General features: G+C 34.0%; 2 protein-coding genes across 2 annotated transcripts; one reads left to right on the top strand and one right to left on the bottom strand.

Moving 5' to 3' along the window:
* Window positions 1–1,673: 1,673 nt before the first annotated feature.
* On the bottom strand, window positions 1,674–4,133 carry LOC124942278 (small RNA-binding protein 11, chloroplastic-like). The gene is made up of 4 exons (XM_047482745.1): window positions 3,956–4,133; window positions 2,244–2,312; window positions 2,029–2,135; window positions 1,674–1,944 (listed from the first exon to the last, which is right to left on the bottom strand). The coding sequence occupies exons 1-4, from the start codon at window positions 4,089–4,091 to the stop codon at window positions 1,813–1,815; spliced, it is 444 nt and encodes a 147-aa protein (XP_047338701.1). The 5' UTR covers window positions 4,092–4,133; the 3' UTR covers window positions 1,674–1,812.
* A 9,630-nt stretch (window positions 4,134–13,763) lies between these two features.
* Window positions 13,764–15,205, top strand: LOC124944100 (zinc transporter 1-like). The gene is made up of 2 exons (XM_047484568.1): window positions 13,764–14,397; window positions 14,814–15,205. The coding sequence occupies exons 1-2, from the start codon at window positions 13,764–13,766 to the stop codon at window positions 15,203–15,205; spliced, it is 1,026 nt and encodes a 341-aa protein (XP_047340524.1).
* Window positions 15,206–23,856: the final 8,651 nt, after the last annotated feature.

The raw sequence follows: 23,856 nt of genomic DNA, 5'->3' as shown, positions 1-23,856 counted from the left end.
CTCCATTCAATGGCTAAGGAGGTCAATTTAGCACGACAATCCAATGGAAGTTCATCCACTTTGTTCTAGGAGTGAACTGAAGCATGTGGTGACTTTAAAAATTCATATCTTTTGTGTGGCTTAAACATTTTAAGCAAACGAGGTACCGTTGGAAAGATCTTTGAGTTAGATTTTATTTGATACTAAGTAGCACTCATGTGTCGATATACAGCCCATGTGAGGTCACCCGTAAGCCAAGCTGTTCACTTTGAGACCCCCGACTTTCCAATGAGATTTTTATAGACCTACGGCCATTCTTGAAAATTTGTTCCATCATCAAAGTGGATGCTAACAAGCTCTCATTTCCAGCTCTCATTTCCAATTCATTCTGACTCAACACAAATGATGGTTAGTCAAAAGTTATTGGCCTGAAATCGAAACCTGAAATGGTCTAACTTCAAAATATTGTAACTCGGTCTACACTTAACTATTTGGCCGAAAAAAAGGCTTAATATGTAGCTTGACTGGTTACCTATAAAAGAAAATAAGCCTATCAACTTATCAATTCTTCTATCTCTCAAAATAATTCAACAAATTGTCCTCCAACCTATACCTAAGCCTAGTCTAGGATTATCAAATCCCCAAACTTTTTCAAACTCGGGTATCATCACATTATCATCATCGCTATCATAAATATGTTCAGTTATAAACTGTCTTACAACAAAAATAAAATAAAATTCCTTTAGTAAGTCTTCATTATCAGTTTGATTGAACTCACACAAATACGATCTAAAGTCAAATTCTTCATTTATAATCCGCTTAGGATCTTCATTACCATCATTAAGTTCCTCTATATGATCAACTATTTCAATATTCTAAACCTCATGCTCCATTTCTGCATAACCAATAACCAATAATAACACGAGGTTAGCTACCGAACAATTAAGCAAATTCAGAACAACTTTGACTCTCTATCCATTGATATTATCGGAATCCAATGGCTCATTTCCATAATACCATTTGTTATTGACTATAAAGAAGGAAATTGTATGCCCTAAAATTGTGTGCAGTAGTGACTTCATAGAGAGTAATACCTTAATAATGTCGCAATAGATGGTTAGATTGTGGCTCGAGAAATATGGTTGACGTGGTGGTTGAGATTTCTAAAATTTTAATTTGAAAGAGGTTGAGAAAATGTAACACATGAAGAAAATAATTAAGAAATAATAATAATATCAAAAAATTATTTATTTTCGAATAGAAATAAACATTTATTTTTTCCATGTCAAATTTGTCACGCTAAATCCACTTAGGTTTTTAGATATTTTTTAGAAAAGAAACTTTTATTTTTTTTCAAAACACAGAACATTACTTAAGTGGGTTTATCCCTAAAATTTTAATTCATTAAACTGTTTTTATATTATAATAATCTTAATTAAAATAGTTTAGCATAAAAGTTGACAAAATCTTGAAACAAATGAGGCAGGAACCCCACTCCCCAATCTAGATTCAACACATAACCTTCTTCAAACAAGAACACCAATTAGCCACATAAGTCTCTGTCTCTCAAGTATTTGCTGTGAAATTACAGTTTCATGATGATTCTCAACCAGTCACATCTTTCCTTTTGTTATGTTAGTTAGGCTTATCGTACCTTGAACCTTTTTTGTTTAGTATTTGATTAGCAGAGGTCATCACATAAACCAAGCTCCAAGTTTATACAGAAAAAAAAATCAAAATTCAAAAAACAGATCATTCTTCATTCCAAATCTGAAAACAAAATGCTATTTATAAAGACGTACACAAAATCTGCTGGGTTGCCTCCTCTTTTTCTCATAAGCTAAAATAATCATTAGAATTGTCAACCTGTTTTCCCTCAGGTGGGCCTCTAGCTATCGGAACTCCTCCGGTTGAGTAAGTTATGGGTCTTGCGTAATCAACAGCAACAACACGGCCGTTTAAGGGCTACAAGTTAAAAACCATCATCTTTCTGAGTCAAAATTGTTATCTTTTCAGGGGGGAAATCAATATAATAAGTAAACCACCTACCTTTCCGTCCATTTCAGTTACGGCCTTCTCAGCTTCATCTGCAGATGCAAAGGTAACAAAGCCAAAACCTTTCGACCTGGCTGTAATTTTATCTGTCACAACTACAGCTGATCAAAAAGGAAAACTCACATGTTTAGTAGGTAATCAGTTCATCATTTTTTCATTATTCACAAGACTACTATTTATCAGCTCTCATGATGTTCACAAGATATTACCTTCTACAACTTGACCATATTGAGAAAAAGTTTCCAACAAACCCTTTTCTGTTGTGGAAAATGACAATCCTACAACACAGTGCAAAGTGTCTATCAAAAAAATAGTGTTGAAACTTGAAAGTTGAAACAATAAATAATATAATTCACCCCAATACCAAGAGTTACCACTACAATGGGTGACCTAATATTTCTTTTGCTAAGGAACCTCTTAGTCTACAAGTAGAATGTTGGATGAGTTGTTAAATAAACAAAGTTCTAAGTCATATGCTTAAGACTTGGTATGGACAATGTTTTTATCTATTTGAAGTTGTCTGACAACTCTAAATAATGAAGTTTTAACATTTCAAAAAATTATATATAAACAGTTAAATATGCAAACAAACAAAACCAATACCCTGTGGGTCATAGTAGAATTACTTCCATTTCATGCTATATTTCATCCATATATCTTCAAATAAATATAGTTGCAGTAGAAATAATAAACAATCAAAATTCTCTGTGATGTTAATGCAGAACTCTAATAGAATTCTTTGAGTTCTTGAAAGTAGGGAGATGAGACTTAGAGAATTTGGCGAAATTCCAGTCTTGACATGTATAATAAGATTAACATATATTTATAAGCTAATCTAAGTCAAATACAAATCTAGTGACTAATAATCATCCTAAAATGATAACAATAATAACAAGAAACATAGTTTTCCCAAAAATAACAAGAAACATACACAGAGATAAGTTATTATCATGTTGTGCATCTTATGCAATTCCATTAACAGGCATTGCATAAGATTGAACATATGTTTGTACTTTTTGTTCTAGACCAATAAATATTTGAATTTATGAAAGTTCTACAAGGTGGCATTCGTAATACCTTGATACCAAAAAACGTGCAGATGGTAGAGTAATTGAAGACACATTCTTGACAATATACTTGCCAAAATTAGTCAATAAGAAACAAAGTAACTGAAGAAGCAGAGATATCAATACAATATTTCATTTGAATTATTCTTCAAATATAGACAAGGTATTAAATGAACCGAGGTAAATGTTGAACAATTAATGAAGAACCAGTTAACTTCATAGCTATAACAAATAAAAGATGACATTTTCTATTCTACTCTAGTACCTAAACGCGCAAAGAAAATCATTCAAACAGTTCGATGAAAGAAGAAGCTTTCAAACCCATTTCACAAATTTCGAAAGCACAAAGAGAAGGCCTAGGTGAAAAAGCTCCTGTGACAGATATCACATTTACATTTTTCATGGTTAAATAATAATCTTGGTTTAAAAAAAGTAGCATATTTATTTTCCTTTGGGAAGGGTGATGGTGAGTGTAAGGAGATAGGGCTTTGAGTAGGAAAAACACTCTTCTTCATTGGAAAAACATCTGTATCACGATCCCCAAGTTCATCTATTCAAATCTTTAAATCATACTTTGTTTAGTTTAATGGGAGTCTCAGTATACCGTAGAAAACAATCAAACAATGCAATCAGTTCAACAATCTGCCGTCAGTTGCAAACATTTAAGACGGTAAAAGGTTTGCTCAATTTCCCCAATAATCAACTGATGCTTATAATTTCTTGCTACGTTGAATCTTTAGATTTACATATAGAAATCCCACAAACCAAACGAAAGAAAATATGAATTAATCGTCGGTAGCGGTGGTGAAAAGACAGAGTATGAGAAGATGGAGAGGGAGGAGTTTTAGACTTACCGCCTACGTAAAGCTTGGAAGCTATGCCTCTGCGAGTAATAAGAAGTGAAGGGGTAGTCTTGAGGGAAGAACACGGTGAGAACCTAGGGTTTGACTGTGCAAGGAGAGAACTCGTCACTCTTCGTAAAGCCGCCATGATCCTCTGAAGTTGGAAGCACAGACGATTTTGTGATAAATATAAATCTTAGGTAATTTACATTGATTTTGCTTTTATTTTATTTTTTAAAAAGATAAGATTAATTATTAATGTTATCAAATAATTACATGATAATTTAATAAAACCAATTGAAGTTATCTAATTTATCAACATAGTTTATTTTTGTAAATACATTCTAAATTTATTTATATTATATAATTAATATTTTTTTATAAATTTAATTATTTATGTTTTAAAAATTATAAGGTGAAAATATTTAATAAATATTTTTGTAACTGATTAATTTATTTATTTATTATATTGTATAAAATAATAATTTAAATGTATAAATATATATATATATATATATATTAAAACATAAATAAATAATTAATAAAATATAATTTAAATATATATTTTTTGTAAAATATAAATAATTAAATCGTGTATCCAAAAAATTCTTTGTCCCGAAAAAACTCGAGGTTTCAACCTATATTTGTATATCGAGAATCTTTTTTAATAAAATATTATTAAAAAAATTATAAATATATTTTTCAACATATGAAATTAATTATAACAATAATTAAATTTTATCAAAATTTAAACCATATCTATTAGATAGTTAATTTAAAATATTATTTATTTAATGAAAGAGTTGTTAATTGATTTTTAATTTAAAATTAATAAAAAAAAATTGTATACGTATACAAACAAACATATATTTAACTAGAGAATTTTTTAAATTCAGTGTTTTGTGATAATCGGGAAAATGTTTTCGCACTATATCTTTTATTTCCGTTAAAAAACGGTCTCTACTTTATAAAATTTTGGATTTTGAAATTTTGGTTTTATTAGGTTTTATTAAACAATTATTTTTCAAATTTAGACATGCAAATGTTTTTCTTACAATTAAATTATAAAATAATATTTAAATGTTTATACTTACAATTGATGTCAATATTTTTGAGAAAAATACATGAAAAATATCAGTTTTGAGGTATTATGATCTAAAAATAAATCTCAAACAGACCCTTTTTAGAAAATAGTTTAGGGCTTCAAATTAAAAAAAAATGATTTTTGAAATTTAAAATATCAACCAAACAGGCCCAGGACAGCTCATCTAGGTCGATTGTGTTGATCCCTCGATCTTAAACTAAAACCCTTCGTTCTTAGGTCAAGACATCTTGGTCGAGGTGCGGAAGCTCTCAATCGAGGCGTGGGAGGCTCTTAGTCGAGGTATGGGAGGCTCTCGATCGAGGTGCGGGAGGCTCTCGGTCCTAGGCTAAGGATCCTCGGTCGGGTGCAAAGAGCTCTCGGTCTTGGTCTAGGAATCCTCGATCGGGTGCGAGATTCCTTGGTCAGGGTGCGAGGAGCTCTCGGTTCTGGGATAGAAACTCTCAGTTGGGTGTGAGATTCCCCAGTTGGGGTGCGAGAAGCCCTCAGTCCTAGGCTAGATTTCGTTGGTCAGGGCTAGAAATTGTTGGTTGGGTGTAAGGGAAGGTTTGATTTTCTCGGTCAGAAATCGAACTCAAGTAAAACCCTCAGGTATCCGTGAAGTACATCAAACTACAGGTTTGATGATTTCGACATGACCCTAATCCTTCGATCCAAGGGCATGGGGAGCTTTGCCTGGTCCTAAGGATCATTTATAACATCATCTTGATTCATCATTCGTTCGGGATGATGTTCCATTCAAATTAAACAGTTTTGAAGTAAAAACGAGTTTTTGATTTTTAAGATTTCATGAAGTGTAAAGGGATTGTCATTAGTTTCCTTATAATTCATATGATTGAATGGAACCAAAACATGAACACTGCTTGTTCATTTTGACCATTTCAAAAACTGAAATTTTTATTTTTATAAAAATATAGTTTTTTATCAAACATGATCAAGATTGCTTGGAATCAATCTGGATATACTCCTAACATCCTTAGAAACGTGTTAGAAAATTTTGTGGGTTGTTGTTCCTGAGTTATAACCCAAGAATAGAAACCCGATTTTGAAAATTTTCAAAATCAAATTTGGGTACTTTTGATTTAGATTGATTGATTCAGATTTATTACGAAAGAAAGTTTATAAATGATCTTAGGATCTTTTGCTGGAGATACCAACATAGAGCAGAAGCATCGAGATACTAGGGAATAGGTGGAGAACAATTGGTTCTCCAAGTCGCAATGGGGTCATTGCGGAAGCATACATTTTGAAAAAGACAGATGAATCACTTTTAACCTATGTACTTAGAAAGGTTGGAAGTTTGACAAATATTAGAATAAATGCTGGTTTAACAACTTTCATAACATCTTTCCAATCATGGTGTTTTTCAGTGCCCCTTAGCTAACTTGTTTAGCTAGGCTTGTATCTCTGCCTGTATGGCTTGAACTTCCGTTAGCGGTGGTTGGTCAGCCACTAGAGTTTTTTCCTATGAACCCAAAGTGATTGATTACTTTCTCATGTTATATATGTGTAAGTTAGTCGATATCCTCTTTAGAGTCTTCATAGAGAGAGGCTTCTTCTTGAGCTTTTTGACTGGTGGGACAAAGGTTAATGGGAGTGAACATAACTAGGATTGCCTGGTTAAGAAAACTAGGAGAATGGGGGATGTTCTGGGATGTCGACGAAATTTTCTAATTAGCTTAAGAAGTTGTGATCAACGCGAGTTGCCCCGTTACATGTTGTAGAGTTTTCTTCATTTCTCTGAATTTGGTCACTAAGACCGACTCAAGTACGGAGGGCTCTTCGGCAATCTCTTGGCGTATAAAACGTCTGGTTCTTGGATCTCTCTTTTTAGGGGTTGTGTCGGCTTGTCGCAGTCGTGGACTATTACGAGGAGAAAGATGTGACAAAGTACAAATGCAATACATGTGAATATAAAACGAAACCTAGAGAATGAGCATCTCTTTTGTGCATAGATTTGTATATAAACATACTTGCAAAGTTTGTTACAGACATGACTCTCTTATTGATATTTTACAAAGAGAATCTAAAAAAGAAAAAGTGTCTGACGGAAATCATGGTTTTAAGTTCAGTTGTAGCCTGTTCCGACACTAGCATCTTCTTTCACTTTGTTTTCCTAAGCTCCTCATATTGTTGGAGGATGAGATTCATGTACTTTATTCTCTTTGACAGGATATTCATTTGAAAGACGTCATGCCATTTTTCGAGATATCCTGCATAGGCCATTCAGTCAATGGGCCTATCCACAGCGAAGACAACTTCGATAAAGTAGTAGCCGAAATGTTTGAACAGACTATGAGTGTAGTAGTAAGTAACCCATTCTAGACCCATAATCATGATTAGCGGCTTGTCATCCATCATGAAATTCATTTTCTTGATGGGATAACATGGGAGAATGTCCCAGATTTCATCATTACTCTATACCGTAGGTCCATGCAAGACTTCCTTCATTCTCCGATATTGGATAGAAGAGGACATGATGCCATCAGGCAAAACTGACGGTAAGCCTTAAGCTTGTCAAGCAGCCAGATGTAGAGGATTAAAGGGGAGCCCCTTTTACTCATGGTATAAGATAGACATGAGTTGTTTAGGCCCATTAGTGTTTCCGCTAGAATATCATTAAAGGGATCTTTGTTGCCTCTTCGCATTTGGTGTGCTACTTCGATCATTCTCGAGGAGGGTTTACCGTTTTCTGGTGTTAAAATAAATGAGCTAGTAGGATTCACATCGTTATCATGGATGATCCTAGCGTTAGAGGGATCTCTCTATTTCTTATTTACATCTTAGTCCAAGTTTGGAAATCGATGTGCGTCCTCACGAGGATAGTATCAGATGTGATTTTGGAGTATCCGTACTCCTCTTGTAAGATCTTTCCGATGGGCATTGAGTCTATAAATGACCTTAGATGTAAAAGATTTTTGTTGTCCGTCATAAGAATAACACGAAATTCCTCTATGGTTGGGCACATAGACATTTTACCGAGGAAATAAGATTGTTTGATGGGGTTCCACCTTCGTTGTATTTCCATCATTAAGGTTGAGTTTACTTTGAATTTTATAAACCTCATGATAGAAAAGAGGCCATTAGATCGACAATTCCATTCATTTGCGTGAAAGTTATCAATCTAGGGAACCAGCGCGACATTCGTTGGTATGGACATTGTCTGTGACTATGAATTCAAAATATTTACAAACATGCGTTTGTTTTAAAAGGAAGGAACATGCTCAAAATGCTCACTTTGACTATACATGCTTATACATAATACATATATAGTAGTCACATAAAGGGTTGTAGTGACGAAGTCTTTTGGTTGTCTATGTATGACAAACAACCTGTTTGGTGATTCTAACCAAGTTTTTTGTTATAAGTGTAGAATGATAAAGAGTTTCATTCACCGATAGTGGAAGGGTAAATCCCGCCATAAACTAGGGAATATCTACTTAATTAGGAATTTATCCCAACCTCCACAATGCCTACGTCCTATCAGACGACTCATCGCCATAGGGTGGGTCGATCCCGTTTACTTAGTTTTTCCTCTCGTAACATCAGTCGTTTGTAACAAGTTGTCATTTCACATTGACAATCTTTGCACATAAGTGTAGAAGTACCGATCCTGGTCGAGTACTTCTTTTCAAGAAGATGGTGATGTACCCTTTACACATAAAGGCTCTAAAAATAAGGATAAAACATATGCATCTTTTAAGGTTGTGTACCTTGTAAGACATGTTTATTAAAGTGTGAAAATGTGATACAAATGTTTTAAAAGTAAAATTTATGTTTTCGAGTTAAGCATTTAATCCCTAGCAGAGTCGCTAGAAAAGTTGTAACCCTCAGGAATCACATAGCGGTGTGCATGGTGGACACGTGGCATGTGGGCCCAAAGTGGCTCGAGGTTCGATGGTTTCAACCTTAGTTTGCGTTATAGGCATTTTAATATATTAAAACATTATTTTTGAAAGATTTTGATAGTACCTAGCAAATTTTAAATCAATTATATAAAAATAATTAATTTTATTCAAATTTTAATAATTTGGCGATTTGCTATAATTATAAGACAATTTTTTTTATAAATTCCGATGTAAATTAATGAAACATAATTAATTTAAGAAAATAGTATTTATTTGAAGACAAATTCACCAATTGATTTTAGAAAAATCAATAAAAAAAGTGTACGTGTACAAACGTATTTTTGCACCAGAGTTTTCTTTGGTTCGAAGCTTGGTGTTACTCGGGAAAGGGCTATCACGCTATGTCCTTAGTACATGTTTTATAAACGGTCTCTACTAATAAAATTAACTTTTCGAAAATCGGTTGTATAACGTTTGAGTTTTAACCAATTATTCTTCTAGTTCTAGTCATGCTTCTAAGTTTAGAGTTATTTAAAATATTGTAACAACACTATTTAGATGCTAATACATATTGCGAATGATAACTAGGGTGTAAATATCTAAAGAATATCATTCATTTTTAAAGGCATTAGTGTTTAGAAATAAAATCAAACAAACCCTTATGAAAATATCCTAAAATATTTAAAATACATTTCTAATTTTTAGGGATTTTAAAAATGATTTAGAGACCCAAAATTAAAAAAATAATTTTGGATTTTGAAAAGTAGATCCAAATGAGCCTTAGAACTTCATTTTTGTCGGTCGGGGTTCGGAAAACCTCGGTCTAGGATCGGGAGCTCTCGGTCTGAGTACCGGAGTCTCTCGATCGAGATGATAAGGAGTCTTGATTCTTTGATGATCTTACTCTTCTAGGTTTAAAAAATTATCGGTCTTAGACTAGCCTGGAACTAGGTTTCTCGGTCAAGATGTATAAATTTCTCAATCAGGACTAGCTTTGGGATAAGTTCCTCGGTCCTGGACTTGGGAGCTCTAGACTCTGGGTCTTGGATTCTTGGTCCCACAGATAGACCTCTCGATCTTAGGTCTCAGGAGTCTCGGTACCGTACTCAAGCCTCATGGTCCTAGGTCTTGGGAGTCTTGGTCCCAAGTTTTGATTTTTTGGTCGTGAGTTCTATGAGTCTCAGTCCCAGGTTAGACCTCTCGGTCCTAGGTCCGAATTTTATCGGTTCTAAGTGAAAATCATCGGTCGAATTTCTCGGTCCTAGCTCAAGAACAATGGTCCTATGTCTTGGTCCTAACTCAAGAACACCTATCGGATCTCTCGGTCCAACGCTCACAAGCCCCGGTCCTCAAGAACACAAGTGTTCATTTTTTAAATTAGTTTTTTAACTTTGATTCTTTGATCCAAGAGCTTGGGTAGCTTCACAAAGCTCCTAGTAACATGTTGATCATCATCTCAAGGTATGGATCGACCTGGATGATGATCAATTTGTTCAAAATAGTTTGTGATCAAAATTTGGGTTTTTAATTTTAAAGTTGTTTTGAAGTGAAAAGAGTTATCTAATAACATTCTTATATCACATATACTTGATTGGTACCAAAAGAAGAACACTACCTGCTTGTTTTGACCAATTCAAAAACTCAAAATTTTAATTTTATTTTAAAAATTTTAATTTTGATCAAACATGATCGGGATTGATCAAACATGATCCAAATAGTTTCCCAACATGTTTACAATCATGTTGGGAAGCTTTCTAGGCTGTGATTCGGTCGAATTAACCCTAGAACAACAAATACATTTTTTTAATTTTTAAAATTCAAATTTGGGTTTTTGTTATTTAGATCGATTGATCAGTTCTATCATATCCATATAGTTTATAAATCATCTAAGAGGGAATTCTCAAGCATAAAACAACATAAACAACAAGCATACAAGCAATTTGAAATATAAAAATTTCAAATTCAAACTGTAATATGAATTTAAGGTTGATTGGAACCTTACCAAGGATTGGAGAACATTCCTTAATCCTTAGAGAAGCTTTCTAGATGCACAGATCCAAACTTTAAGGCCTAAAACAATAAATTCAAAAAATCCAAAACTTTGAAGCTTTAATGGCAAATTTTGATTTTATTCGATTTAAAGATTGTGTGTTGGTTCCTTAGCTTCAGAATGACTTGAGGGTGGTATTTATACTACTCCTAAGTCGGTTGGAGAAGCCAAGTGGGATGAATCAGTCAAAAGACATTAATGTCTTTTGACTGTACTTGACTTGTAGTCGCTGGAGTAGGCCGTGACGAGGTTTACGGTTATAGGGAGAATAATCACCAACATAAGGTGATGATTTTGGACTTTCAATCATTCAAAACGATCAACCAATGGTTGAGTCCCAAAAGATCAAAATCATCACGGGTTCATCACGCTTATCCATACAGCGTCGCGATGAAGAAGATGATCGAAGCCAAAAACGACGTTGTTTTGATGGCGTCCTGGCGTTTCGTCTTGACGCCGTGGTGTTTGAGCGGTTCGTTAGCGTTCCAGCTAATGGTCGTCTCTTGATCTGTTGCGACCTGGGCGCGCATCTACTCGGCTATAACGGGCTACACGGAGCGTTGTTTGGCGCTATATGAAAATTCAGCGCTGATCCGTTGGTCCCGGCGTGTGCTGCAACCGATTCTCTTGGTTTTGGCCACATAGAATCACGATTTTATTTTTATTTTAAAACCTTAAGGGTTTATTTGAAATTGGTTTTTTCTTTTACCTTTTGGCTTTATTTTTTATCTTTTTAAATACACAAAATATTAAAATAAATATGACAAATATTTTACAATTTTTTAAATATATTTTTAGGATTTAAATAGATAATTCTCTTTAGATGAAATGGATACAAAAATTTATCAAAATTATTGTCTTTTAATTTTTCTAAAATTATTTTGAGACATTATGGTTACAATATTTATCTCAAATAATTTTTTTTTGTTTTAACCCTAATTAATTTTATTAAGTAACACAATAATTAATTGTTTTAAATAAGTTTTGGCCACGTGGTCAATTATTTTGATCTTATTTATTTAAAAATAATTAAAAATAATTATTTTAATATTATTAATTGGAGTTTTGATTTTTGGTGATTACACCTTGAGACTCTTGATTTTCATCTTTTAGCCCTTAAAATTATTATATATTCTAACTTTTTTTTTAAGAATATATAAAGATTTAAAGGGTTAGAAGATGTTTTTATCTTGTTGAGGTACATTTTGATTTTGGAATGTCCTACACACAATTGAGAGTATAAATTTTAGGTAGGTTAAACCAAAAAAGTCATCCTATACAAATAGAAAAATCACTAAGATAAATCACTAAGATAAATCAAGTGGTGATTAATGTTTTGAAGAGATTAAAAGATACATATTTAATTTTTATTTTAAAAAAGAGTTTAAGTCATGACTATTTTCTTACATTAAAAGAAATAATTAAAACTAATAAATAAATATTAATCTAGAATATGACCTATAAAATATATGATATTAAAACTAAAATTAAACAAACTGTGGTGAAATCATCTAGAGCAATCAATTCTAAGATAAAATGGAGGATAAACTAAATTTAAGAGCCACAATACTTATTATGGAAAAAAGTTCAGAATTTTTTCTCCTAAATTAGAACAAGCAACCAACAAAGGCTTCTTCATATTAAAAAAATGAACTTTAGAATGTTATTTAAAATCAATATAACAAATGAATTAAACTTCAAAACAGAAACTTACACAAATGAATAAATTTTAAAATTAAAAAAATAAAAAAATATATAATTTTTTTAAATATTGATAAGAAAGGCAACTAGATTTTTTAGAAAATGAATAATGAAGATAGTAATAAAAGTAATTTAAGAAGAAAAAATGATAAATCAATCTAAATGAATACTTATTCAATTCAACTAAGAGTTACATATAAAAAAAATTAATTAATAAATAATATAAACTAATACGGTATACTTACAAAATTAATATAAATAATTAATGATTAATACCTACAAAATTAATATAAAATTAATCAGTAATACCTACCAAATTAATATAAATAATTAATGATCTATATATCATATTATATAAAAAAAATTACAAAATTTCTTAGAGAGAATCTAACCATAATGTAATTCTAAAATAATTTATTTCATATAATTTGAATCTATTGCCATCTTCTTTTATTAAACTGTTTTCCAAGAACAAATTCTTTTTATAGTCGATAATAACAAAATGCTTGTAATGGTATAGAACATGTGTTTTTATAAATTTCTTCTCTATTTATTTTCTATTTTGTAGACTAGTATATGTACTAATAATTTTTGTAATAATAACATTGAAAAATAATTCCATCAAAATTCATTATGGGCAATATACAAAACATATTTGGGACGTGCTATAGTGACAAGTATAATAATAATTTATAATAAGTAATTTGATGATCCTCCCTTACCCCAAAATATGCCTAATTGAGACAGAATTAAACAATGTGTAAGGGGACAGAATGACCAACAATAAATAAATAAACTAAATAAAAAATTTGGAAAATAACTTGTCAGCATGATTATTACTTAGATGTTTATTTCCTCCATTGATTGTGAAGAAATGCATGATGTCTGCTACCCACCTCTCTATTATATAGGCAGTACAAACTTCTCAAAGTCAAAATATGTACTACATATATAACATTATAAATAAGGAAATTAATATCTAAGTCAACTTAATATAATTAACCACTCATTATTGAATGCAACCATCCATCTTATCTATAAACCAACTCTATGTAACAACATATAAATTAAAAATGCACATACCCCGTTCCTTACCAATTCATACTCGATCTTCCATTCATGGCTTCAATCATAAAGTCAACATTTGCGATGATGGCTATTATTCTCTCTTTATATCTCTCAAAGATAACTGCCCATGGAGGTGATAGTGGAGACGATGACATAGACAACAGTACTAAGGCTCTTAACCTACACCAAAGGGGGCTAATATTGGTGAAAGTGTACTGCCTCTTCATACTCTTTGTAAGCACCTTTGTTGGCGGCGTCTCCCCCTATTTTTTTCGATGGGATGAATCTTTCCTCCTTCTTGGTACACAATTCGCGGGAGGGGTGTTTTTGGGAACATCCCTCATGCATTTCTTGAGCGATTCAACCTCTACCTTCGGTGACTTGACCAACAAGGCTTATCCTTTTTCCTTCATGTTGGCGTCCGCAGGGTATCTTCTAACCATGCTTGGGGATTGTGTAGTGATGTGGATTACGAGAAAGAGCGTGAAAGAGGTGGGTAGAGTGAGTGTTGAAGAGAATGATATTAGTTCTATGGTTTGTGGTGACCTTTCCAAGGAGGTCGGGTTAATGTTGGATCATGATAGCTTGGGTTTTGTTAAGACCACGTCGGTTAGCGACACAATTCTTCTTATTAGTGCTTTGTGCTTTCACTCTGTCTTCGAGGGTATTGCTGTTGGAGTGTCTGGTATGTCAAAGAAACTCTATGTGCCAACATCTGGATTTGAATCTGAATCTACACAAGAAACTATTAATAAAATTTTGAAACAAATTCTCATTACAATGAGATATGAAATAAACAAAATTTTAGTCCAAATTTACTTAGTGTAACTTTTATCTAGATTCGGATATGAATCAGTGGAGATGAAAACCTATCATTAATTTTTCAAACACACGTCTAACTAGTTAACTTATGTTTCAAACCGTTTTCTTTCCTGAATCAAAAGTACAAGATGAGATATATGACCAAACAAATGTGTTTTCAAATAAATTTAGTAACAAATTTTCATAGAAACTCCGATTGAGATGTCTGAAAATATTTCCAAGAGGACATATATAATTTGAATCAATTTATATAATTTAGTGCTTATTCATTTATTGCAGATACGAAGGCAGATGCATGGCGCAACTTATGGACAATATCTTTGCACAAGATATTTGCCGCCATTGCAATGGGAATAGCATTGTTGAAAATGATTCCCAAGAGGCCGTTCTTGTTGACTGTGGCCTACTCTTTTGCTTTCGCCATTTCCAGCCCAATTGGAGTTGGGATTGGGATTGCTATTGATGCAACCACTGAAGGGCACGCGGCTGATTGGACCTACGCCATATCGATGGGCATTGCTTGCGGAGTTTTCGTGTATGTCGCGATCAATCATCTTATCGCGAAAGGATTCAAACCTGAATCTCCTTGCTCAGTTGACACTCCGTTCTGCAAGTTTTTAGCTGTGCTTTTTGGTGTGACAGTCATAGCTATTGTCATGATATGGGATTAGTACATTTCTTCACAACATCTATCTTAAATCAAATGTTGATATCTGTCTATGTATATTATGTCGTTTTTTTTCCATTCAGTAATTTCTTCTTCTTTTTTGTGTGCATGATAAATTTCATGTGATGCTTAAAATTTAATACAAAACTAATATTCTGTTTTTGAGTGAGTTTATTTTATTAATTTTTTTGAACCATGGTTTATTTTTGAATGAGACACTTGGATTCTGTTTATTCTGTTCTTATTGAATTTCAATCTACACAAGAAACTATTAATAAAATTTTGAAACAGTATTTAACTCTTATTCTCATCATGATCTAACATGCATATGAGATAAAAGTGTTTCCAAATAATTTACTTAAGGGCCTTAAATATAAGATTGAGATAGAAATATTTTTTAGATTTGGAATAGAATTGGAATGGAGGTGAAAAATCATCAATAAATTTCTTAACCTACGTCTAACCAATTAAGTTATTTTTTAAAACATGTTCTTACGTGAATAGACATCCAAAGATTAAGTATATGACCCAAAAAAAAAAAAATGTTAAAAAGTATTTGGTGACAATTTTTAATCTAAATTCTAGTTGAGATTGAAAAAATGTTTGCAGGAAGACCTTACTTATTAGAAGTCTTTATTCAATTATTTGTATAAGGTAGTGTATTCATTTCTTGCGGATAAAAAGAAGCATGAAGCGTGAATTTTTTTCTCAAGTATCACTAAACTTTGAACGAAACGAAACTCTGGTACAAAATACGTTTGTACACTTACACTTTTTTATTACTTTTTCTAAAATAAATAATATTTCATTAAATTAATTACGTTTAATTAATTTAAATCGGATTTCATAAAAAATCAAATCGTCATTTGATAATAGCAAATCCCTAAATAATTAAAATTTGAATATAATTAATTATTTTTACTTAATTAATTTTAAAAGTTGTCAGGTAATATCAAAATCTTTTAAAAAATAATGTTTTATATTAAAAGATGTCTGACATGCAACCCAATGTTGAAACCATCGAACCTCGAACCACCCCGGGTTCCCCGTATTGCCACGTGTCCACCAAGTGTGTGTTAAGCTACAGTGGGATTTCTTGGGGGTTACCGTTTTTCTAGCGACTCTACTGAGGATTAAAATGTTTAACTCAAAAACATAAACTTGGCTTTTAGAACGTTTGTATCACGTTTTCAAACATAATAGGCTTGTCTTACAAGGTACAACACCTTAAAAGACGCATAGGTTTTACCCCTATTATAAGTCTTTATCCTTTACGTGTAAAGGGTACATCACCCTCTTCTTGTAAATAAGTACTCGACTGGGATCGGTACTTCTACACTTACGTGCAAAGATTGTCAAAGTTGAAAGACAACTTGTAACCGGTATCGACCCACCCTTTGGCGACGAGTCGTCCGATATGACGTAAATATTGTGGAGGTTGGGGTAAATTCCTAATTGAGTTGATATTCCCTAGTTTATGACGGGGGTTTACCCCTTCTACTATCGATGAATGAGACTCTCTTACCCATTCTACCTTTAAAACAAAAAACATGGTTACTGTCACCAAACCGGTTGTTTATCGTGCCCAAAAAACCCAAATACATTGTCACTACTACCCTTATGTGACTACTATATATGTATTATGTGTATGCATGTATAATCCAAATGAGCATTCAAAACATGTTCCCTTCCTACATTCAAAATAGACGCATGTTTGTAAATGTTTTGAATTTCCAATCACAAACAATGTCCATACTGACGAATGTCGAGCTAATCCCATGGATTGAAAACTTCCACGAAATGAGTGAAACCATGTGATTTAGGGACTAACACCCATCATGAAGTTTACAAATTTCAAAATAAACCGCACCTTCAAGATGTAAATGCAAAGAAGGTATGTCCACACAAGACGAGTTTATTATATGGGAGAAAAGGCCATGTGCCCAACTAGAGAAGAATTTTGAGCTATCATAATGGTAGACAATAAAAATGTTATGCACCTCAAACCACGTGTAGAATCAATGTCTCTGAGGAAGCTCTTGTAAGAGGAATGCAAATATACTAAAACAACATCCGAAATAATCCTCGAAAACAAGATCATTGACTTTCTAAAATGGACGGAAATAGAAATCAGGAATGGACAAGTCCCCCTAACAATAGAGTCCTCCTTGATAATAATGACAATCCTACTAGCCCATTTCTTTAAGGCTCTAACAGATGATAAGCAATCTTCTAATATCCTTGAAGCAACATACCACATGCGAAGGGGAAACAAAGACCCCTGGTATCATTTTGGCTGAAACTCTAATGAGTTTGAACGAATCGTTCTTAACCTCTTCTGTTAGCAAAAGAAACTCACCTCTAGTCCTTTAGATTTGGTTGCTTAATAAGTTTGGGCGCCTACCCCAGTATGTCCTAGAGACATATTATCTCCCTCTCTTCAATATCGAAGGATGAAGAAAGCTTGACCCGGACCACTCGTAGAAAGTGATGATTAAGTCAGGGATTTGCTCCCATGGTACCCCATTAAGAGAATGACATATATGATGGACAACATACCCATGATTATGCTATTGGGCCTAGAATATACCACGTTCTAATACACTCACGACCTCTACAAATAGTTCGATCATGATTTTATGCCCCTCATATAAGAAACTCCATCGCTATAGATATGCCAACCGATCGCAAGGCCTATACGAGGTAACTCGAGAAATGGCACAATGCTTCTCAAATAGGTATCCTAAAAGAGCGAAAGAATTACATCACCATCATTCTAGAAGAATACGAGAGGTCCAAGAAAGATGAAGAGGAAGAAGTTTCTAGTGCAAGAATAGGCTATAGTAGAACTACTAGTCTGTAATCCCAAACATTTTCTATTTTAGACTCTCTCTATAAAATATCAATAAGAGAGTCCTGTTTGTAACAAACTTTGCGAGTATGTTTATATTCAACTCTATGTTTTTTAATCGAATCACAAAAAGAGATGCTCATTCTATAAGATTCATTTTATATGCATTGCATTTGTACTTTATTATATCTATAAATCGTCACATCTTTCTCTTCGCAACAGTCCACAACTATGACAAGCCAACACGGCCCCAAGAAAGAGAGATAAAAAACTAGACGTTTTATACGCCACAAGATGGCCAAAGAACCCTCCATACCTGAATCGGTCTCAGCGGTCGAATTCAGGGAAATGAAAGAAACTCTAAAGCATGTAATGGAGCAAGTCACGTTGATCACCACTTCTTTAGCTAATCAACAAATTCCGTCTATATCCTAGAACAACCCTCTTTTTCCTCGTTTTCCTAACCAGGCAATCTCGGTTATGTTCACTCCTATTAACCCTTATACCATTGTTCAAAGAGCTCAAGAAGAAGTCTCTCTCTACAAAGACTCTGAAGTGGATATCGACCAAACTACACGGGCACAACATGAGGAAGTAATCAACCCCCAAGGTTTATAGGAAGACAAGTTCTAGAGGCTGATCAACCATTGTAAACGGAATATGAACGCTAAATGGCTCAAGTCCAAGCCATGTAAGTAGAGATGCAAACCCAGATACACAAGTTAACTAAGGGAAAAACACTGAAGAATACCATGATTGGAAGGACACTTTAAAAGTTGCTGAACGAACAATTATTCCAATAAGTGTCAAACTTCCATCTCTCTCTAAGTATATAGGAAAAAGAGATTCATATGTCTTTTTCAAAATGTACGCTTCTACAATGACCCCATTGCAAATTGGATAGTCAAATGTTTTGCACATATTCCCTTAGTATCTTGATGATGATGCTCTACTCTAGTATAACCAACAAAAGATAGTATATCTATAGAGCACAGAAGAACTGGGTGCAGCAATCATAGAATGCTTCTCAATGCATCTCAATCTCCAACGACTAGACTAGGGGTTGAAGAAGATCGAACAGGGGGAAAATGAGAAATTCTCCATCTTTATCAAACGATGGAAAACTGTCGTCGAGGAAATCAATTCCCTCTTGAGAGAACAACGTCAAATCGACATTATCTTGAAAAACATTAATGGATGATATTCTATTAGATTCGCCATCAAAAATTTTCAAACAATGAAGAAATTGCTAAAAACTGGCATTAACCTCAATGACGTTATTGAGAAGGAAGAAAAGTGTGAAAAGTAGTCAAAGCTACCCCACCTTCAAGTCGTTTCCCGAGAAAGGAAAAACGCAAGTATACCAAGTAATTGCTTCATTGCAGAAGCAATCGCCTCAAAAGGCGAGCCAAGTAAGCCTCCACTACCCAAAGTAGATACAACTACTCTTATTAATGTCACACCTCCAAAGGAACATAAACTCTTTAGAGTCTTTGAGGACCTATATATGCCTTTAAGTCAAATGATAAAGATTCTCCAAGGAAAAAATCTCATCAAACCACTTTCCCTAATAAAAAATAGACCATTCTTGGGAAAGTACAAAAACGCTTGGTGTGACTATAAACAAGCAAAGGTTCTCACTATTGAGAGTTACAACGCCCTTAAATACTTGTTCCAGAACTTGATCAATCAAAACGTGATCACCAAGCCAGAAATAGCAAAGAATCCACTACCGGATCATAAATTCAATATACTCTCCACCGACGAAGCATTTTTTGACAACAATATGTTATTGGACATAATCCATAACACTGAACCAAAGATCAACATGATAAATCCATGGCCCAAAGAGAAGTTAAATACGACTGCCCACATTTATGGCCCGATTGGTATCGCGATAATACGTGGTAGAACGAATTTTCAACCCAGTTTCATGAAAACCACACCGACCAATATTCCATCCACCACTAAGTTTCCTATAAGAACCAGAAGGGAGAATGAGCCTAAAGATCTTAACCCGCCTCCTCAATCAACTAAAAATGACAAATGTTAACATTTCCAATTGAGAAATCATGATGTACTCTATTGAGTACATGAAAGTAGTTCTTAATAATTTAATCAAAACTAATGTCTCTGCCAACACCACCCCTAAAGATTAAGTAGGGATCATATCTGATAGTTCGCGGCACAACATGATTGGCTTCAAAGACAAGTATGTTGCATCAGTCGAAACAAATCATGACCAAGCCCTCTATATTTCTGTGCAAATGATGGAAAAGACTATTCCAATGGTCTCGATGAACAATGGATCCTCACTCAACATATGTACTTAGAGAACTCTTGAGAAGATAGTTATTTCACGAGACAATATCATACCATCCGACCTATGTGTCAGAGGATTCGACAACTCTCACCGCAAGATAATAGGTTGATTCAAGTGCACCATTCGAGTGGTCAACATCCCCTTCTAGTTTGAATTTTGTGTCATCAACATGCAACCTTCCTATAACTTGATCTTAAGAATATCGTGGCTTTATCAAGCCAAGGTTTTAGCCTCTACCCTATACCAAATTCTTAGGTTCATCGCCAATTTCTAGGTCATCATAGTCAACAGCGCAATGGACACCACCACAGTCATAAGGTCTACCCATAATGAAACCCCCGAGGTTGAACTATGCAGGTTCGAGATATGTCCAATCCTCTTAGAAGGTAAAGACTCATCCAAACATTCTAACTTTAGTATGTTTAGATTCTTCCCAATCCAAATGATGCGCCAAATGAGATTTTTCTCTTCCATGGGTTTGGGCCTAAACGCTAAAGGCATGACATCATTCCCACAACCATGTTGTAACATGGATTGACACGGTCTAGGATACATCCCTATAGGATTCAAATAAATCCTCAAGTAAAGGATATCCAAACGACACATAGTTGTTCCACCAACCTTGAATGGACAGTTCATCCGCGAGGGACAGTTCATCCCTGTGCTTTAACTTTCCCGAACCTTTTACCAACCCAGATTTATAGAGATATTTTCCAGATCTCGAAATCTTTTCAGATTGTCCTTATAATCCTAACCTTTCTATTTACGTGATTAGGAAAATATAGGACTATTTGTGCGACTCCATCCACAACTTGGCTCGGATTCTTACGGAAACTACTCCAACTCAAGAATCCTGATATCTCGGTTCTCTAGAAACCAATCCCCTTTTATCCATCAATACTATGATCGATGAAAGTAGAACTCCTTCTCCTCTCATGCATAGAGAGATGTTAAATATTGTATATTATAAGAAACCTAACAATAATGATCTTGTTGGATCATCTTCTCTTACATGTAATAAATCTCTCGATGTAATACAAGAAGTAGATTTCGAATCTTTAAGTAAAAACGATATTTCCTTTTACTCTAACTTAAATTTCGAAACCAAACACTTCTTAGAAACCGAGGATGAGATTGTCTCCGCCGCGAAAAAGACAATTGAAATCAACTTAAAAACGACTGACAATCCTCATATCGTATTGATTGGCCAAAGTTTAAACCTTCAAGAACGTTTGAAGATTGTTGAGCTGCTGCAAGCCAACAAAGACGTATTTTCCTGATCAAACAAAGATATGCCAGGCATTGATCCAAAAATCACACGACATCATATTCCTCTATATCATGACTCTAATAATGTCAATCAAAAGCTCAGACGGATGAAAGAAGAAGTCATGAATAAAATCTGAGAAGAAGTCCGAAAGTAACTCGAAGTTGGATTTATCGAGGTAGTGGAATATCTAGCTAGATTGTCATGTAGTCCATGTCCTGAAGAAAGACGGTAGATTACATGTGTGTAGATAATCGGATCTAAACAAGGCTAGTCCTAAAGATCATTTCCCACTACCACATATCGACATACTAGTCGATCATGTCGCCGGTAATGAATTGTTATCATTTATGGACAGATTCTCGGGATACAACCAAATCATGACCGCCCTTTAAGACAAGGAAAAGACCATAATTATAATAGAAGTAGGAACTTTCTGTTATAAGGTCATACCTTTTGGTCTTAAGAACGTGAGTCACCTATCAAAGGGCAGTCACTATGATCCTTCATGGAATGATCCATAAGGAAGTGAAAATATATGTTGATGAAAAATTTGTCAAATCAAAGGATCCTGAAGGACATGTCCTAAACCTCGGAAAATTCCTGCAAGGAATTATGAAATATCATCTACGACTCAACCTGAAGAATTATACCTTCAATGTCACAACTGGTAAAATGATAGTCTTCTTAATCATATAGAGGGGAATCAAATCTAATCCCTCTAAGATTGAAGCAATCACGTCTATGCTAATCCCTCGAAACAAAAGAGAGATCCACAGATTTTTGGGTAAAATCCAATTCATTAGTCGATTCTTCAGTAAGCTTACTATGACATGCGATCTTCTATTTAAGTTGCTGAAGAAAGATAAAAAAATTCATATGGGATGAAGATTGTCAACTAACCTTTGAAAGAATCAAGGATTATTTAAAATCCTCTCCCATACTCATGCCTCCCTAAACTGAAATTATATATCTTACTATAACAAACATAACCATGGAACGCCTGTTGGCTCAAGAAAACGAGGATAAACTCCAAATGGCTGTGTACTATATTAATAAACGGATGACTGAGTGGGAACTTAATTACACTCCATGTGAGAAAATATGTTGGGCCTTAGCATGGGTCACCAAAAGGTTGAGACACTACATGCAAGCCCACTCCATCATTTTGGTATCAAGACTAGACCCGATCCATTTCTTAATCCAACGAACTCTTTTAACACAAAGGCAAGCCAAATGGATAATGATATAATCCAAATATGACATTGCCTATAGGGTACAAAATTGTGTCAACGGAAGCATTGTTAAAAATTTCCTTGCTGATCGACCCATCATTGTTGAGTCAGAAGACGAACTCGAATTCTCTCACGAGGACTTATGAGTATAATATTAGACACATGGAAATTAACATTTTATGGAGCTTTTTGAAAGAGAGGTTACATAATTAGGATTTTGTTAGTAGACCCAAAAGGGATGTACAACCCAATATCCATAAAACTCAACTATCCCATCACTAATAACGGGGTTGAATACAAGGCATGCCTATTGGGTCTTAAATTGACATATGAAAAAAGAGTAACCAAACTAGACATTGTTGGAAACTCTAACTAGGTTATATCCCAGGTCAATGGTACGTGGTAAGTGAAAGGGGAAAACGTGAAACCCTACCACGCAAACTTAACCAAAATTATGAGAAAATTCGATCAAGTATCATTTGTTCATGCTCTAAGAAGCCAAAATCGCTCCGCGGATACTATGGCTACTTTAGTAGCCATGACTCAAATTCCTGAAGGAATCAAAGTCAAACCTCTAAAAATCCGATAAAAGCAACGATCTACTTTTGAATCAGGGGCGGTCACTTCTTGTAAGAATGTTGATAAACTCTGGTATGATACTCTCTAGAAATACATTGAGTGTGGAGAATAACCTTCTCATTTCCGAGCTAAGGAACAATGGGTGTTGCGCTAGTATTCCACCAACTAAGCTTGGATTTCCAATAGGCTTTACCATCGATCTTTCAATGGTAAAAAAATTCTCTACATAGACAATCCTAAGTCCTAGAAGATTATGGAAGAAGTGCATGTAGAGACATGTGGTCCACAAATGAATGAAATGACTTTAGCCAAGAAAATACTCTATATAGGATATTATTAGCAAAATCACGAACAAGAATGTGTGAGTTATGTAAGGAGCTGTCATTAGTGCCAAATCTAT

This window comes from Impatiens glandulifera, chromosome 6 (genome assembly GCF_907164915.1).
Source record: "Impatiens glandulifera chromosome 6, dImpGla2.1, whole genome shotgun sequence".
NCBI lineage: Eukaryota > Viridiplantae > Streptophyta > Magnoliopsida > Ericales > Balsaminaceae > Impatiens > Impatiens glandulifera.
The sequence above is the reverse complement of the archived record's forward strand: the minus strand, read 5'-3'. Positions and strand labels throughout refer to the sequence as shown.